Source organism: Centropristis striata, chromosome 9 (genome assembly GCF_030273125.1).
Source record: "Centropristis striata isolate RG_2023a ecotype Rhode Island chromosome 9, C.striata_1.0, whole genome shotgun sequence".
NCBI classification, from domain to species: Eukaryota; Metazoa; Chordata; class Actinopteri; order Perciformes; family Serranidae; genus Centropristis; species Centropristis striata.
In genome coordinates this window covers 28,266,906-28,286,990 of record NC_081525.1, presented here as the reverse complement: position 1 = coordinate 28,286,990, position 20,085 = coordinate 28,266,906, and the positions used below count along the sequence as shown (strand labels likewise).

At 39.5% G+C, this 20,085-nt stretch overlaps 1 protein-coding gene across 1 annotated transcript in view; it reads right to left on the bottom strand.

Annotated features, from left to right (window-relative positions):
- The window catches only part of ptprsa (protein tyrosine phosphatase receptor type Sa), a 155,880-nt gene that overhangs the window by 10,275 nt on the left and 125,520 nt on the right, over positions 1-20,085 (bottom strand). Inside the window, exons 22-28 of the mRNA XM_059340375.1 lie at positions 18,221-18,396; positions 14,470-14,589; positions 10,520-10,674; positions 9,345-9,630; positions 4,332-4,510; positions 3,811-3,937; positions 3,583-3,708 (exon numbers count right to left, since the gene is read on the bottom strand). Of these exons, the coding sequence (XP_059196358.1) occupies positions 3,583-3,708; positions 3,811-3,937; positions 4,332-4,510; positions 9,345-9,630; positions 10,520-10,674; positions 14,470-14,589; positions 18,221-18,396 (1,169 nt within the window). The remainder of the gene's footprint in view (positions 1-3,582; positions 3,709-3,810; positions 3,938-4,331; positions 4,511-9,344; positions 9,631-10,519; positions 10,675-14,469; positions 14,590-18,220; positions 18,397-20,085) is intronic.

Below are 20,085 nucleotides of genomic sequence, written 5' to 3'. Positions count from 1 at the left end.
CTACACTAGGTTTTGTCAACAAAAGATGCGAGAAATGACACGTGAAAAGACGCAAGACCACGTGCATGACAGGAGTTCTGCAGGATAACTTGCTAGATATCTCTCAGTAATTCACCTTTAGTCATATAAACATGCCAGAAAGATCCGTACATATTCATGGTGCCAATGCTGGATTATGGCAGGTACATTTATCTCCTGAAGTTGACTTTTAGATGTCAGGTAACCATCACGCAAATAGAGGTGCTCTTCTTTTCTAAAGAATGATTCATGCAAAGTGAGGATGAGTGACTGCTCACACTGGCTGCTGGGTAAAAATAGCTTACACTTAATTTTCTCTGGTATCATCCAGACCAGCAAGCAGTCGCACAATGGATGACTGGGGATAAAAATAGCATTGTGGCAGGATAGCGTATGCCAGGGAAATCCAAACTACTTGGCTGCAGGTTTTTATTCACACCAAGCAGGAACACAGGCTGGAAACAGTCGATTAGTCAAATCCGGTGTGTTCTTCAATGTATAGAACAAAAACCTGCAGCCAAACGCCATTTATGGACATGCCTGACACTTTATATTGTATTTTAACTTGGCAGTAAGTTTATTACAATTATTAAATGACCTCATGAAACCAAAAACGAATAAAAATTGTTTTTCTGTTGCTCGGTCAGAAAGGACATCATGTTGAGTTAATAGTGTGATATGTGATATGTGTTGATATAAAAAAGTACCTCAGGCTCTTTATTCATCATGCATATTGCCATGGTGACTGCACTATATTCTTATTCATTCATTTATACATTCATTTTTGCCATAAGCCAACTTATGCTAGCATGCTAAATGCAGATGTGGACTGAATGCATTTGCAGCTCCTGCATGTCAAAGGATCTACATAATCTGTCTATTGAGTCCTTGTACTCTGAATGCAAAGTCCTGTTGTCCCACGTGGCAGCATGCACCATGTTGCTATGTTAGCTGTTGATATGTTGCTGCACCAACGCCGCCAAGATGTATTCTTGTACATTTATTATACTTGACAAATACGGTGATTTGGATTCTAATAAGCTAAGCTCCATGTGCAGGCGCTCTTTGTGCAGCATCTCGTGTCTTTCCCTGTTTTATGACGCATTGCATGTTTCCTTTCTTTCGTTGCCTTTTGTTTTTCATCTCAAAAACGTTTTGCCTCAGTGGGGGGATTAAAAGTGAAAGAGGGGCAAAGACAACAACACAATAAAGCGAGCACGCCGAAGAAAGAGAGGAGAGAAAAAAAAGGGGAGAGGAAAATTTAACACACAACCTGAGGGCCCACGCGGCGTGTCAAATTGTGTGATTAAATACGTGACTGGCTCGCTAGATGTGAGTGTTGAGGCGTAGAGTCTATGCTATTACTGCGCCCAGGCTGGCAACGTACACGCAAACACACACACACACACACACACACACTATACATATACAAACACACAAGCATGCATCTATAGTACGCTGTATATGGTATGTGGGGTTAAAACCAGTTTACACACTTTAGCATGCAAACAACATCAGTAATGTTGAGTTATAACACACATCTACGTGTAAAGTGCTTCTTAACAATTCATATTGCTCTTCTTCTTTCTATTTCCATACATAGTACTATCATCTTACATTCAATTTTTATTGCAACATAGCGCAACATTTGCTATTCATCGACAGCTATATCACAAGTTCAAAAATCATTAAGCATTTAAAAGATATGCATGCTAATGGATATTTTATGTTGCTTTGTTATTTCCAAATCATTTTTTAACATAATTTTCTTTATATTAACACATATTTATATATTGTTCATTTCTCTTAGGTGAGGTGTTTAGATTAACCCTTAGTGTGTGTCTCCCTCACTGCACATGTATTTGACTTTTCTTTTAAATGTGCAAATAAAAAACATAAGGAACCTTTTTTGTCTCTATATTTGGTTTCCTTAATTCTGATGATGAACTTTGACTGTTTGTTGGCCGTTGACAGCAACCCTGGACAGTGCATTAGAATAAATGAAATAAAATACCTGTGTGTTGAGTGTATGTGTCATTTAGTATTGAAAAAGTAAATAAAAAATATAAGGAGGCGAGTGTATATGTATGAATGGGTGTGTATATTTGTGTGGAGAATAGCAAATCAGTGTGGAGATAGGTATGTGGCAGAAAGTAAGCCTGTGTGCAAATTTGTGTGTGTGTGTTTGAGCCTGTTAAGAGAGGCATTTTGCACACTGCACAGGGTTGTGTGTGTGTGTGTGTGTGTGTGTGTGTGTGTGTGTGTGTGAGGTGATGGCATACCAGCTTAAACAGCATTTATGTCTGGTTTCCACACCGGATAGTGTGTCTGTTTGAGTACAACTAATGTGTGTGTGTGTGCAGAGATATATGTATTAATTTTTTTTAATACCAACAGGAAGACTGCTAACTAGCTGCCACACCGCCAGGGAAATCATTGGATATGTCAGCCTACTTGGCAAAGAGAGGAAGCAGTTTTATTTCTGCTGCTGCTGCTTCTAACTGTCCGACCTAATTGGTCCCAAAAAAACCCAGAAATCCTGAGGTAAAAAGATAACTACAGCAGTGTGGAGTAGGTTATAAACAGTTCAGGGCAAGCAAAGCCACTTTGATTGTGAACTCTCATTAATATGTGAACAAAGTTACTTTCAACATTAAGTCATGGTGATATCTTGTTTCGTGTGGAAACCCATCTAACTACAGAGGAAAATTACAATATCGGAGCCATTTTAGGGACTTTTGAGGAAAGGAATACTTATGATGTTTCTGTGTTTATGTGACCTACTTTTGCTTAACCTGCTTAGTCTCTTACATTTCCCACACTCTATTGAAGGGTGTGTCGCCAGTGCAATTGTGGAAATTACAGAATAATTTGGTGCTGCATTGCATTCCGGTTTTTTGAGGTGAGAAAGTGTCGTCTCCGTATATTGTTCAAATATTCATAAGAACATTCTGGTCCTGTAGTGAATGTCCGTATAATATGAAGAATCTATATAGAGTTTATTGCTCTTGAATCTGGGGGACTTTTATTGAATTCTTAATAAATACTACTGGTGTTTAAGAGTTTTGACAACAATAAAATACAGAACAATTAATTAAATTAAGTAAAACAACTTAATAACACAAGTGGCCCAGCAACATATGTTTTACATCACAATTCCTCCACCAAGAAGGTCATGTTTTCAGCCGGGTTTGTCTATTTTGTTCATATACAAAAATTTGTTTTCATTTTCTTTCACTTGAGATTTGTGCCACATTCATGTCACATTGGAAAAATCAGAAAAATCAGTTCCCAACCAGGAAAATTCATGCGAATGCCCCCTCAAGTCAGAAAATGAACACTGTTTCACATTCATGTTGCAACAGAATAATTGGAATAATTTGTTCCAGATCGGGATAATTGTGCCCTTCTAGTCTATGTGCAACTTGCCATCTTTTTCTGTACAAAATGCTGAAATTAGTATATTTGTTAAAAATGTCTATGATTTTGTTGGCCTTAATTTATTGCTTGTTTCAGGCTTGCAACATCGACACCCAATCTACATCCAACAGCCCCATGTCTTACCCTGGCGTCTGTGACTTTGAATTCTCTGAGGATGTACTGGGGCATGTTGTACTCCGCCATTGGATCGACCACAAAGTACTGGTACCTGGCAGAGCGCTCCGCCGGCCAGTACTGGTGACACTTTTCCTGTTTGAGAAAATGGACAGACATAATTTGTTAATTCATATTATTTCATATTTGAAATAACATCAATCTGTCAAACTGCATCCATGTGCGTTTCTGTTTTACCCGTCCCATCTCTCTCAGTTTGGTCAACATGACTACAATGGTAGAGTTGTTCTCCCAGAGCATTCTCCAGAAGTCTTCTGTAGTCTCTGCCAGAGGTCCCTGTGTGGCGATGTAGGCCTTCTGTTGTCTGAAAAACATATTCAAACCATTTATGTTTGGCTTGTATAATTGATCAGTACCATTTTTAACACCAGTTTCTGGGAAAAACGCTGATACTTGATACATTCTTGAAAAAGAATCCTCAGTGAAAGCTTTTAACAACTGACTTGGGGATTATGAAGAAAACAAAAGCTGTATTTTCAGTTTGAATTATGTGTTTTTCTCTTATATCGAAATCATAACCCCACTCCCTTTACCCTCTGCGCCTTCTCTTTACAAATATATCTTTAAGTTTAACCTCGCATAGCCGAAATTTCAAAAAGCCTCGTCTTGAATTATTAAAGATGTTTCCGGGCTATTTAAAAAGCTGATACAGGCCTTCTGCTTTGGCATGTTTCCCACCCTCTCACCCCTCTTCCTACCTGTATCCATCAATAAAGCTGGAATTGATGTAGTCAGATCCTTCCAGGCCTCTGATTGGCTGCAGGCAGACACGTGTGGTCTCGTAGGGCATGATGTTGACCAGCCGATTCTTGAACTTGTTGCAAGGAAGGTTGGCACTGATGAAGCGCGACGTGTGGGCTTTGGAGTTGGCCAAGCGCTGCAGGGGAAAGATGGATGGATGTATAGATGGGGGAGTAGAGGGAAAGAGATGCACAGAAAAAGAGTTAAAGGAAATAAAATGACACAGACAGTGGGGAATGAAAGGTAGGGAGGGGAAGGAAGATGAAAAGATGATGAAAAGAGAGTACAGTGGTGAGGGGAAGAGGGAAGGAATTGGCAAAAGCCATGGTAGTTACAAAGAGGAAAGAGGAGACATGAAAAGAGAAGAGAGAGGAGGAAGAGCAGGAGAGGATGATAAAAGGAGGAGAGGTGGGGAGATGAGGAGGCAGGGGGGACAGGTGCGAGACAGATAAAGAGAGGAGCATATCAATGACAGAAAGTAATAAAGCAAACCTAATCTGCTTTGCCGGTGATGACACAGCTTCAAAGGGACATTGTTTATTAAAAACACACTTATCGGGAAAGCAATTCAAAAACTTTGTCCCCTTCCGCAACTTGTGGGGTCCTGCAGGGTCAGACGCAGCGACGAAAAATATGCCACACACCCAGACTAACAAGCCTCTGGATCAAGTCTGCAACAAACTCAAAACTCGTCTAAAAGTGGGTCACCAGTGCCTTTGATAATGGCAGTGTGTTATGTGTGCATAAGAATGTAGACTCACAAAGGGAAATACAAACACACAAACTGCACAATGATCAAAATGAAAAGCTGTACTGCTACATCATCATCGTCATAGGGACCTCAGTGGGAGTTAGTGGGTCAGCAAGTCTTATGATCGCCTCCTCCTGGCTTCAACGTCGCAACAAAGCGTTTCTGTGCGTGTGCTTGCTTGTTAGCGTTTTGCCTGCAAATGGAAGAGACCCTAATCAGATTGTTTTGGGGACCTTTTCAGACGGAGAAAAATCGTGGCGCGCTGAAAACACCAGCAGCAACACAAGGAGGAGGAGAGAGTGAGATGAGTTTCAACTGACCCTGCTAAAAAGTAGGCGGGAATGTAGATTTATTTCCTTGTCTCTCAGTGGCTGTGCGAAGAAAAAGTGTTTCTCCTTGACTCCTCACAGTGTGAACACGGCCTAACTCACCATTCCTCTCTTTTTCCCATTAGAGCGTTGTCCTCTATTTCCCTCTAATTCCCCCACAGCGCCAGCATCTCTGTGTCAGTGGCCACTTGGAGTCCGTCCAGCCCTTCTCCTTCTCTGTTCCCTTCATCCCTTGCTACCGTTCTCCCTTTGATCTGTGTTTCACAAAGGCACCTGGAAAGGCTCGAGGTGGCCTGGCAGAGCTAAAGAGGCCCCACGGCTACACCACCAAACACCGCAGAGGGTGCGGGGGAACGGAGCCAAACCTGGCAACCTGTCATCCAACAGGGCAGAGAAGCAGCGACTACCTTTGGTCACGGTTGCCAGTTCCCTACCCATTTATAGTACTGCATATCTTTTCACTTGGAAGGTGAGAGCTGCTGTACATTAAGCATGGGGATAATCATATTCAGTGTTGTATGTCACAACACAGGGCTTACAAATTTGTGAATATTCTAATCCGAGCCTGCCCGAGATGTAACCCCAAACAAAGTTCTTGTAAACTGTCGCTATTATTTTTATTTAGAACTGGAGAGCATCTTTGTCAAATCAATCAAATCAAAATGACTTTATTTATCCCCCAGGGTAAATTCAGTTAGTCTGGTAGAATCTCTGTCAGAATGAGACAGCCTGATGGCTGTAGGAGAGAAATATCTTTTGTATCTCTCCGTCCTGCAACAGAGAGAGAGGAGCCGTCCACTGCTGTTTTTTTGGTCCATAAAGGTTTTGTGTAGTGGATGATTAACACTGTTTCACATTCATGTTGCGACAGAATAATTGGAAAAATTTGTTCAGGATCGGGATAATTGTGCCCTTCTAGTCTATGTGCAACTTCCCATCTTTTTCTGTACAAAATGCTGAAATTAGTATATTTGTTAAAAATGTCTATGATTTTGTTGGCCTTAATTTATTGCTTGAAAAGTGATCTGTTTCATTCTGAAGAGTCAGCATTTTCAAAACCAACATGGCTCAGTTCAAAATGTTGTTTAAACTGAAACTATCAAATGGCTTTAAGAACGGGATGATTGTGTTTTTTAATACAATGAAAAATCAAAATCTCTTTTGTACACTTGTATTTACAAGGGTTTATCATTAGTGTGTGCATGACTTTGGGATGATATTTCAGGATGTCCTGGAACATGTTGACAGGTCATCTCTCCACCACCTCCTCCAGTGTGTCCAACCTGGCTCCAACCTCAGAACCAGCTCTTTAGACCAGTCTGTCCAACCGCCTTGCATCTCTGTGTCTGATGCTGCCTCCCCAGCAGACTGCAGCATAAAACAACACACTACCACCACAGCAAGTGTGTTGTTTTACGAGCATCTTTGTCTTTAATGTTTGCATTTGGATTCCAATTAAAACTGCTGCTGAATTCCATATCATTCGCTTTTAATTTGAAACGGATCCCAGTAGCTTTGTTTGTGTTGTGATCATGTACTGTATGCTGCTGAATACTTCTATAGCATGTGCATAAATCTTACCCCGAACATGCCTGTTATTCATGTACATATGGCAGCATGCACTAGTCTGACAACTCCACAACAAGTCCCTCTTTACAGTTCATTCTCCCTGCTGAACTCCCACCGCAGCTTAACTCTGTATGACATCGCTTCCCACCTGAGAATGACAATGCACTCCCACTCGTCCCTACAGTGCAGCATTCTGTCGAATCACTTCCTTAGTGCCAAGTTAGCATACAGTCGTCCCTTTGTTCATTAGCCAAACGTTCCTCCCTCCACTTGCCCTGCCATCCACCTCCATTTGTCATCATCAAGTATTAATTACTTAGCTCCCCCACCCCTCTTCACACGCACTCTTCTCTATCCTGACTGTAGTGTGGACGTTATTAATCCCCAGTTGACTCCTGACGCCAGCTCAGCATTATCCTTGTTACAGATGGCGATGGAGATTCCATCACCGTTGTGCGCCAGTGAGTTAAAAAAAAAAGGTTGAAACACACCAGCACTATTATTGTTTCTTGGCAGGGGGGCCGTGTTGGTGAATGGCGTTGGGAAGATGATGGATGATTCGAGACTTAACACTTGTGCAATTCAAGGTCAGCAGATACTGACTGGATCGCTGACGCCGAGGTGAGTTTATGAGTTGATGATGTTGAGATCTTTAATGGAGATCTATGTAAACACAGCGCCCGGCTGTTTATCCTCACCTACTGCTTTGTCGTGGATTTCTCTGAGAACACATACATTCTCAAAACCTAAACTCAAATCCATGCTGCTTCCAGCCAAAATGCTTTGTCTTGTTCCTGCTAGATTAAACCCAATTTCTTTGCTTAAGCATATTATTCCAAATCCTCCAAAATGAACACGGGGGCCAAATAGTGAAGGGCTTCAATTTTCCATTTTCTCGCTTTCAAAATATAATAATTCAAATAGTGTGTATCTAAGTGATTAAGTCATTGAAGTGAGGCTCAAGAAAATAAAAGAGATTTGCTTAGCAGTATAAAGTGACAAATAGCTGCCATGTAAATAAGGCCGCTTTAATCTACATTCCACTTACCTGGGGCTGAAAGGTATTACATCTGCAGGAGAAGTGTCTCTATCTTATGCTCTTAACTTGTTAACACTTTGCTCATTCTGTTTCCATTTAATCTGTATGAGAAACAAGCCAAAATAAACACCTAACCTGCTTCTTGTCTAATTCACTTTGTCTGAGATACACTAAGTATTTCTGTAAACTGCTTTTTCACTCAGCTGAACTGTTATTCTCCCACTTCCCCAATCAGCCACAGTAATCATCCATTTTATGTCTTCCCCAGTCTCCTCATTTAGTCTTGCAGACTCTTGCCAGAAACACAGTTGCTACTCACAAGCCACTATATGTTTTCATCAAGTCACAAAATGCAAAGAAATATGTGAACATAAATCAAAAAAGCCATTATTGCACGCAACAATTAAGCATAGCACAAAGGCAGAGAAATTGGATTTGCATCGAAAATACCTTCTGGGAAGATAAAGCTGGCAGCCAGCCTCATTTAAAAGGCTTACAGTAGCTAAAGACAAGGTGATAGAACTCACAAAACTTAGTATTTACGTCTTTCAATATTCATATTCCGTGATAAAATCCAAAGAGTGAGAAGTTAATATATACACTTGTTTGCTACTATTGATCTGATTTGCAGGTTGTTTGTACCTTTCAGGTTGTCAAAGTATCAATATGTTTACTTCTTCTATACCACTTGTTTGATATTATACATGTAATAGTACAAAAAGTACAAAAGCTATGAAATATTGTAATATACATACATGTAAAATATAGAATGGAAACCCACAGAGACCATTGTACTGTTTAGGACCTTGGAGAAAAAAGAACTAATACTAAAGGCAATAATAACGTCTTACACAATATTAAGTCCTACAAGGTAGGGAAAACATTACAGAATAGTAATAATAATGCAATTTAATATTAACAATGTATTGGTATGTGTTCAGCAACTTAAATGCATTGTGTACAATTGTTCTATGTTGGGGGCCTAGGATTTTTTTTGCCATAATCTTGTAAGACGTATCAAGTATTGCCTTTTTTTTTTTTTTTAATCCTAGTGTTGTATCAAAGTTTAAAATTATGTCATTGTGACAACCTCAGCCGTAGTTTCAGGTCAGCTCATTCTTACAGGTGAGCTATTAAACTGTCATTTGCTATTTTAATTGGCACCTGTATTTGTGAAAACTTATATTGGGGTCACCACAGAGATGGTTTATTATTATAGGAAGAAAGACATTGAGCTCATAAAACTGTTATCTCAGTTGCAGCAATAAACTAGCATTTGTACCTTGAACTCTAGCTCCATGCCAGTGACGTGCTCTCCGCTCTCCACCTGGGCCAGCTTCTGGATGTAGGAATAGAGGCTCCGGGCAGCCACTTCAGTGTTGCCGCAGGCAACCGCCTCCAGCAGTGCATCATGAATGAAGCTGTACTGGTCCTCCGTCTGCACCATGTAGTTCCGTTGCGAGCGCATCAGCGTCACGTGGCCGTAAATGTCCACCGTTTTCTCGTGCTTGATACGCTCAAGCATGGCGTCGATGACGATGAAGCAGCCTGTCCGGCCGACACCCGCACTGCAGGAGGAGGAGCAGAAAAGGAAGAAATCAATTTCTTTCTTGCCCTTATTTCTAGGGTCTTATCCTCTCAGGGTGCTGTGTGTGTAATTTATGGTTATTCTCACTTCTGTAATCTAAAAATGATTAAAAGAATTAAAAGATTATGTACGTCCAGTATTGGTTGTAGATTTTTTGTTGCATTACATTTTAAATAATTGAGTGGGAGAGGATATAGTGAAAGCAAGACAGGGAATACACAAACATCTAAAAAATGACAGATAGAACAACAAGAGGACAGTGATGGAGACCGAGCGAAGCAAGCTGTCACATTTCCGTTCTTTTGTGTCGTGCTTTGGACTCACTGAAGTCTTCTTATCTTGACAAAAAAGAAGGGTTCAATTTGAATAAGCCATTTGAGAAATATCGCTTGTAAAAGGAGGAAGGGCTAAGGAGCAAAAGAAAGATGGGAAGGGATTACTGCGAGGCTTTTCATAGGGAGGGAAAAAAGAGAATAAAGGCACAGAAAAAAAGGGATGCCTTAAAGAGAAAGATGATGTGTCCAATGGAGAAAAGAAAAGATGGAGGATCATTGGTAAGAAAGAGAGCATGTGTTATGTAATGTATAATAGCAGTCACACGGGAGATCTGCCATTTTGTTTGCTCATGGGCACACACGCACTATGGTCAGCGGCAAAAAAACAAAAAAATCCCTCTTGCATGTCTAGGGTTCATTTTTACTCTCATGGCATCAAGCTAACCACAGGCACACATAAAACTGTCCAACTTAAGCACAGAAATTCCACTTCCATAAAAGTTTTAAACCACTTTGGATCTTAGAGCAATAAAAAAGAAAAGGATATCTTAAGAGCATCTTAACCAACCCTAACAGCCACACGTCGATACTGACCTGCAGTGAGCGATGATGGGTCCGGCGTCAGGTGGGTTGCAGGTCTTCACCCTGCGGAGGAAGGCCAGGAAGGGGGTCGGGTATTCCGGTACTCCGTGGTCAGGCCATGCCGTGAACTGGAACTGACGGACCTCACGCTTCTCACTAGAGCCATTCTGGAAAGAGCAGAGAGAGGTGGGGTTGGACACGGTGGTGGAGTTTTGTTTGGAGCGACTTACCAACTGGTTTTTATTTGTGTCGTAACAAAAATAAACCAAAATGAAGTGTGTGTGCTGCTGTTAAGGGGTTATTGTATGATGAGTTTATAGGTAAAGCCACCTGACCCAGCCCAGGCCTGCAGTCTGCACGACAAAAAAGGTGCGTCTAAAAACCAGATAAAAACACTAAATCTGAGGGAAATTATCTTGCTGCATGGAGAGATAATTTCACTTGACAAGATTTCTTAAATTAAGATTGTTAAATCTAGATATAAGCATGTTAAACGCTTAAAATAAGAAATTAACTCTTAAAACAAGATAAATTATGTAACACTTCTAAATCTAAGGTTTTTTTTCATGTTGGTAAGAAACAAATAATTGTCAGGTCAGTTTTAAGAGTTATTTCTTATTTTAAGTGTTCAACATGCTTATTTCTAGATTTAATAATCTTAATTTAAGAAATCTTGTCAAATGAAATTACCTGTCCATGCAGCAAGATCATTTCCCTCAGATTTAGTGTTTTTATCTTGTTTTTAGACACACCTTTTTTACTGTGTAGAGTACAAACTCTATGACTCAATACAAAGATGTCTCTAAGTTTTAACCCTGTGAACGACATAACTCGCTGAAATTAACCTTGTTAAAATGACATCATTTATAGAAAACCAAAAACCATAAAAAAAGAAATTGTCTTATTTGTTTTTTTATTTTATTTCTGACAGTCCTTGAATGAATCATTTGTGACACATGCTTCCATCAGGAAAGATAAACATTCTTAGCTTAAAAAAGTGATATAACACCCCTTTATTCTACATGTTAAAATGTTTGCACTAAGCAAATCCAGTAAAAACAATAAATTTAGCTAATTTTCCCAGCGCAACTGGCAAGCCATGAATGATTCTGCTGTCAGTGAATTTTCAACTGAACTGCAGGCTGCACAGACCAGAGAGAAGAGGACAAGACAGTCTGTGAGCATAAGTTGCAAAAATGTTGGTAACAATTATTAGCACTTGGAAAAATAAATTACAAGATAAATTCAACTTGCATTATTGTATTTCCTTTTATATTTATTGCATTATAACTATATTATACTGCAGTGAAGACATTTTTTAAATCTTTGTACTGTGTACATGCTTGTGCTGTCCCCATAGGACCAGAACTTAACGTGGCAGTGAAAAACTAGGCCACAGTGAGTAAAATGTGAATTGTGCATTTAGCATTATTTTGATTAAATCAGTTTCATTCAGACAAAAAAGATTAAAAACCAGATTCATTGCTGCTGCTGTGCTCTCTGTGGGCTGCAAACTACCAATTTTGTAGAGCTTCTTCTTAAAGGGACGAGTGTTTCAAACTTAAAGCAGATTTTTGGTGCAGTATCGCTTTAGAGGGCATACAATTCCTTTGGGAAACGCTTGCACTCATATGAAGCTGATCAGATGGAATCATCAAGGTATAATAAGTATGATTATTTCTACAGTGAACAGTGCAGGTATTATATCTTCTTGCTCTCACGTTACAGCTGCTCAGAACATCTACAGATACATGCAGCAAACACCCACATTACACAGACGTCTGTCAGCTCCCGCCTCAAACTCAACGCATCAAAGATACAAGCTGGGATCCAGAGGAAGGTTTTTGAGAAGGATAAGAAGAGAGCGAGAAAAAAAATCTCCCTTGCATCTTGCTTCCTGTCCTCCTCTCCTCTCTTTCCTCTCAGAAGATCCTCTAATGGAGGTACTGTTTGCATTTCAATGCGTGTTTCTGCTTCCCTGACAGAGGGAATTTTTTCCTTGCTGAATAAATGAATAAATGAGTGCGGTAATTAAAAGCAAACTGACCTTAATCTTATTTCCCTTTATTTTCCTTTGGACATTCCCCGTTTCTGCAGTTGAGGCAGGATGCAATGATGCGGCTGGTGCTCGGGTGCTGGTTTTATTTAAATGTCATTTTATTTTGTTAAGGTTTTTATCTGTAGACACAATTCGGAATGACTGCAGGACACGCACACATATGGATAGGTACGCTGTGTGTCTGTTTGTGTGTGTACTGTCGGCTTCTGCTACCTTATACTTCACACAAATTCAACACAGCATTTTTTTTTCTCAGAGATATAAAGTGAAAGCAGCTCAGTGAGAAATCACAGCAATTGCTGCAGTTATAAGGAGGAAGCAGACGACAGATAGAAAAAGAATCCTATCGGTAAGGCTTGATGGACGCTGAGAACGGCAGAATGTAAATGGCCCTGAATGTCAACCAGCGAGCTTTAAAGCACCGTGGCTGCTGATATGTAGCTATCTTTACCGTCACTGGTGTGCCCTGGTGCTCATTGTTCCGCTGACACTCCTACAAAGCTACGAAGTCAGCTGTGCCTTAAGCGTGGTGCTTTAGAGGAACAGTTTTTGGAAATGTCTCATCCTTCCAATGGCAGGTCGCTTTACAACGCTTGTGTTTGCATGACAATGAGGTGAGAGTGAGAGCGAGTTTGCATGTAAATGTGCTGGTGTTTCTTTCTTTCTTCTTTTTTTCTGTGCCTATGGGTGAGTGTCTGTATTTCCATACACTTCTTTCATGTCTACAGATGTAGAATTTGTGGCATCAAATTTATGCAAATGTGTCACAGGTATGTAAACACACATGTGGGGTTTTGTGTGTGACCTTTACTACACTATGTTTGTGCACTGCAAATAATTTGTTTCTTACCAAGATAAAAGAACTTAGATTTAGAAGTGTTAGATAATGTATCTTGTTTTAAGAGTTAATTTTTTATTTTAAGTGTTCAACATGCTTATTTCTAGATTTAATAATCTTAATTGAAGAAATCTTGTCAAGTGAAATTATCTGTCCATGCAGCAAGATCATTTCCCTCAGATTTAGTGTTTTTATCTTTTTTTTAGACACACCTTTTTTGCAGTGTGTGTATGTGAGATTGCATGTGCAAATGCTTCATGCAGGCTGCTTTGTAGTCCAGACTCTGTATCCTCCTGTGTTTCACTTTTTAAATTTCTCTGTATATGTGTGTGTATGTGTGTGTGTGTGTGTGTGTGTGTGTGTGTGTGTGTGTGTGTGTGTGTGGGCACAGCAGCATGAGAGCAGTCTGACAATTATGTATATTGAGTTTCTCTTCTGCTCACTTTACCTAAGTGCTTCAATTTGGCAGACGCACATAAACAGATGATCTATTGAGGAGGGAGAGAGCTGAACAAGGTAAGAGGGGTGGACTGGAAGGACAATGCGAACGAAGGAGTATATATGTATGTAACTTTACGTCCAATGGATGAACAGCACGCGGTTCCTGCAATCATTTTTGTCGCCTTGGCTCTGTATTTGTATTTGTATTTGTATTTGTACAAGGTGTGACCCGTGAACTCTGTTTACTGGGCAGACCTTGGATGATGATATTGCTATTCATGGCTATCAAACTTGATAATACATATAATGGTAGCATTATATCTGCTTAAGCAATGTCCACAGATTCTCTGCATGTCCTTGCTGGGTTGTTACTGCGAAGAGAAGACAGCAGTAGTGTACAGATGTGTGTGGGAGAGGGAGAGAGAGAGAGAAAGAAAAAAGAGAGGGAGAGAGAGAGAGAAAGAGAGAGAGAGAAAAAAAAGAGAGAGAGACACACAAATAGATAGATAGATAGATAGATAGATAGATAGATAGATAGATAGATAGATAGATAGAGAGAGAGAGAGATAGATAGAGAGAGAGAGAGAGAGAGAGATAGAGAGAGAGAGAGAGAAATCATCCTACCTTGTGCAAGGAGAAAGTGCGGACACAGAAGGTGGCCAGTTCTATGGTGTCCAACAGGGTGACTTGGGTCATACCATAGGTTTCTGTGCCACGACTGGGCCAGTACTGGTCACACTTAATCTGGAAGTGAGAGAAAGGCACTGTTAGAATAATCTCTTATTCTGTCTTTGTTGTCTGTCTCTGTGTGATGAACGTCACTATCTATGCATGCGTAATTCATTGTGTGTGTGTGCCCTCTCTGTGCATGCAAGATGCTTTGATACAATGATCATGTGCTAATATTGTTCTTAAACTATGATTAAACTAAATACATTTACTGCATCTGCTTAAACTTCTTCTGTAACACTTTACAATAACCAACTAAGTTTCATTATAGATGGTTTATAGACCAATTATTAACCATTTACCAAGTGCTATACATATTTAATCTTTAAATGTTTTCAACCAATTTCTTAAAAGGTATATGAATCATTTCAAAATCATTAACATACTTGTTATGGTGTTAAAAATGTTATGAGTGCAACTAAAACTATTAATAAACTATCAATTATAATGTGATTGTTTGATAATGGTAAAGTAACTATAAAGGTACATTAATATACCATCTATTTGTCATTTATAAATGATTTACTAAGTTAAACATTAATACATTATGTATGTACCATTCTAAATGGCCTATATACGGTTTATACATGATGATTAAACATAAATAAACTCTGTTTACTATTTGTAAATGATGGTTATTGTAAAGTGTTACCACTTATATCTAATATCTAATATCTAATATCTAATATCTCTGCAAGTCCAATCAAGGCAGGAGTTTGTGTTTTGAAAGTTTTGTTAACAGGTCAAGTCACAGACATGATGTGCTGAGAAGAAAGCTAACTCTCTTCTCTGCTTGGTGACATGACGTGTTCAATAAACTGACAAATCAGCTGAGAACTCGGACGTCTCCTGCTCATCATCCCCAATCAAATGATCGGTGCAGAGAAATAGGTGAGGATTTTGTCTTGTAGTCAGATAATTTAATTTTAAAGGTTTCCTCAATGCATTTCTCAACAGTCTCACTTACAAACAAGATCATGCACATAAAAGAAGGAGTAAAGAACATTAGTTTAACCATGTTCTCTGACATAATAACATGCACTCACTCATAATGCTTTATGAGCCCCCCCACTGTGGGTTAAAACTCCAGGCGGTGTTGACAGAAACACCAGGGAAGCTTCTCTCCATTTCAAATCTGAGAAGCGACACTATGCAGACTGAGCAGATGTGACCAGAATGTCACAGCAACTCCACTCTTTCAGCTTAACTTCACCAGTCTTACACCAAATCTGCATGCATCCTTCTCTATGTCTTAAAACAAAAATGTTCACCAATAATACAAAGCATCAGCGTGCAGGACTGTAGGGTTCATGATTAAGTCAGAAACAATTCAGTATCTGTCATATAAAAGCCTGATTAAGTGCTATAATTTCAGATTCTCACATCAAAAACTCCTATTCTCCTACATGTTTTGGTAAAATCAAAATGAGACTTTTTAAAAAAAAAAACAGTTCCTGAATCAGTGTCTCATTTTCGTAGCTGTTTTTTGCCAGTGCTTCTACAGTGTATCTAAAAACATAACACCTGCTTCTCCTATCTCTCTCCCTGCCAGCTCACTTAATAAAGATTCATTCAATATGGGGTGTGACGCACCAGCGGACATCAGATGAGATGTGACAGCTCGTGAAGGAGATGCGCTGCTCTCCAGCTTTCTCTCCCATTTCCTGCTCAAACTGACACTCAAGTTCTACCGCCTGCTAATCCTGATCACGTTTGACAGGAGTGGAACGCGCATGTCGGGACGGAGGATAGGTAAACAATTGAAAAGGGATAGAGGGAGGGAAAATGAGTGGAGACACCTGGGGTGAGTGAGCCTGATGTTGACTCAGGTTTGAGTTGACAGGATGAAAAATCAGGGTAGGCTTTTTGACATTTAGACAAGTCCACTCCTTGATAGCATAGAAAAAAAATCTTTGTAGATTCATCCTAAAGGTGCACACACACCAGTCGGGTTTTTTTTAACACTCACCTACATTATCAGCTCATTAATTAGAAAAATTGGTCATTCGTGAGGCCCTTTGTTTACCTAATGACTAGCTGTCACTATGGGCAAACAGAATTGATATCGAACTGTCAAACACTTAAGAGACTGCTATAACAGTGGCAATGTTCTTTCTACTCACACACTATGCCAGGTGCCAATTTTTCAAAACAATTCATTTTTTTATCTGGTAGTTTGTGCTGATGTTGCCTTCTAACTATGAAGTTCTTTTCTGAAGTTAGTTGCCTGACAAAAAAGTGTTTACATCATCAAAAAAGTTGGACTTATTGTAACAAGTGAAAGTCTCCCTCTCCATCTTATCGTGTGGCCACTTCCCATAGACATAATGTATGAAAAGAAAAGAAAAGAAAAAAAAAATAAAGTGGATGAGTGTGATCACACCCTGACATCTCATTCCTCCCTTCTGGGACTTAGCCACTGTGCTCTCAATGCACTCTTTCCTCTAACTTCCACTATCAACAGATGGTTGTGGGAGGCACTGGTCACAGGTACTGCAAAAACTCTGTTGGACTCTGTTGCTGAAGATTTTATTTTAGCTTCCTGCACTGTGCACTCCGAGCGCTAAAACTTGCTAAGCTCTCAGCACTGTAGGGAACAAGCAACAGCTTGTCGTTTTCACTGCAAATAAGGAGAGAGATGAGAGCCAAGATATTCCCAGTGGATACGCAGCCTACCTTATCAGATGTCTTTGAGTAACTCTATTTTATCACCCTCCCCTGCTCACCCCATTCAAATTTCTGCACGTCTCTAAAAGCAATTTATGTCAGGAAAAAAATAAGTCTGATTACATACCAATGACAGTTCAAGTATGAAACTGGGAAATCACTGTAAATATGTGCCACTTCTAACAGCTTGTGAACCACTGATTTTATTTTGATGTTTATTTAGAAGACAAAATGATATGGTTCTTGAGGTCACTGTAGCAGTGGAGCTTTAACCCTTTGATGCACAACATATTGGATAAACATATTCATTCCCCATGCTGTTTAATGCTTGCTGTGTGTTTCTGTGCTCTATCTTTTGATAGCAACATATTTTATGATTGAATATTCCCAGTATTCTTTAAATATCTTGTTTTTGATAACAACAGATCATTATTTCCATTTTGTCTCTCATACTTTATGAACAAAAAAAGTTTTTGTATTATTACATAGCTAACTACTTGGCTAGATAGCTTGCTAAGCTAACTACTTAGCCAACAAGTTAGCTAAGTAGTTAGCTTAACAAGCTACTTAGCTAATTACTTAGCTAAGAAGTTAGCTAAGTGTTTCCCTTAGCAAGCTACTTAGCTAAATACTTAGCCGAGAAGTTAGCTACGTAGTTAGCTTAGCAAGCTACTTCGCTAAAAAATGGACATGGGTCATTTTTGACCCATGTTGTGCATTAGAAGAGTAGTGACACAAAAAGGGATTTTATTAAAAAAATGAATAAAGGAAAACTTAAAATTAGGAAAAAACAAAAACAAACTAATTGATGAAAACCTGGAATACTGAATGATTAACATAATTTATTGTAAAGATATAGAACATAAAACTCATACATATCGGGTCACTTTAGACCCATGTTGTGCATCAAAGGGTTAAAAAAGAAATCCACCAAAAACAGCGCCCAGCATCAGTTCAGATAATGCTTGAGGGGACTTACCCGAGATTTCTCCTCCAGCCTGGTCATCATGACCACAGTGGCTGCTCTCTGTTCCCACACCATCCTCCAGAAGTCCCCGAACGTCTCTGGTAGTGGACCCTGGGTGGCGATGTAGGCGTTCTGCTTCCTGTAGCCATCAATGTAGTTGGCGTTGATATAGTCGCTACCTGTGATACCTAGATAAAGACCACAACAAGTAAAAAAAGAGAGAATATTCAAAGGAACTAGGACTGCAGCTAACTATTAATTTCATTATCGATTAATCTGTCGATTATTTAAACGATTAATCGATTAGTTGTTTGGTCAATAAAATGTTAAAAAATATCAATCAGTGTTTTCCAAACCACAAGATGACGTCCTCAAATCTCTTGTTTTTTCCACAAACCAAAGAGAAATTCAGTTTATTGTCATAAAGGAACAAAGAAACCAAAACTGCTCAAACCAATTATTCGATTATCAAAATAGCTGACAACTGATTTAATAAATGATTATTGTTCTAATAATTGTTGCAGCTCTAAAGGGAACGTTTTATTTTTGACGGCATTTCCTCTTTTAATGCGTTTTCTGTCTTCTATCTCTCTGATTTTTTCATTATTTTACTTTACTCATTATTTTCACCCTTGTGTTTTGCTGCCATCTGCCTCAATAATTCCCAGTTTTCACACACATAACCCTGTTTCCCAATCAATGAAGGTGTAAAGATTCTCGACTGGAAAAAAAACAAACAAGTAAATTTCTTATGTAATGAGTTCTCACACCTCTTATTGTTGAAACAAGTGAAAATTGGCTAATATCTGTGAAATGTTGGAATTATCCAGAGAGCAGTGGCAGCGTCTCAAGTTATGGCAGATCACGACAGCTTTTGGGACATGAAATATTCCTTACATTACTCCTGCTGAATACATCTAAGTGCTTATTTTAAAAACAATATTTCAAATCATAATACACGGTTAAATGAGATGGTAAAACAGTCTCCAGCCTTTCTCCCCCTCTGCTACAGCAGAGCTAAAGGAAATCTTAGTTGTTGTTCCATTTGAATGGATTCAAATGCAGCAACGGTCACAACTTCCTCTGCTGCTCTTATATCATTTTCTTTTCTACCTCTGTGCCTAGATTTCTGTAGATATGTCATAACAGCCAACATCTGATTTACCACCACCATGGATGGAGTGTGCTTGTAGATGGAGGATAGTGAGGAGGAGTAAATCAGCCACTCAGCCACCACAGCCGGGAGGTAGATCCAGCTACCATCCCTCTCAGCCCGCCACCATGCTCTGTTGCACACCAGTCCACTAAATCTAGCCGTAAGGAACGCCTCCACATTGCTGGGTAGACGAATGTGTACTGGAAACATAATGATGGTGTATATAGCACTTGTAAGCTCTGTCGCAAAACCCTTCTTCCACTGACTGCATGTAGCTGTCAAAGTATTCTGCAGCTTCCTTTAATGTGTGTGCAGCAGTAACAGGACACTTCAAAGCTAAGGTTTCATCAGGATTGCTCATGATGCCAAGTGTCAAAGATGTGAAACATGCTAGACCATCATGTGCAGAACAATACAGTCATGAAGCTTATGGCAGTCAGGGTGTTGTGGTGGTGTTGATTGTCTTACAAACAACAATGCAAGGTGTTCCATGCTTTAAAGTTGATCTAGAACAGCGGTTCCCAAACTTTTTTAGCCGCGCACCCCCTTCTATGTCCCAACCGGGTTGACGCACCCCCACACCTTAAAAAAACCCCAAAATGCAATAAGCTTTTTTATAGCCATATTAAAGGCGGCATGTTTAATCATGCTCAAATGACCAGAACAAACATATAATAATATAATCACAACAATGAGCTCTCGCATTTGAATTAATCTGAAA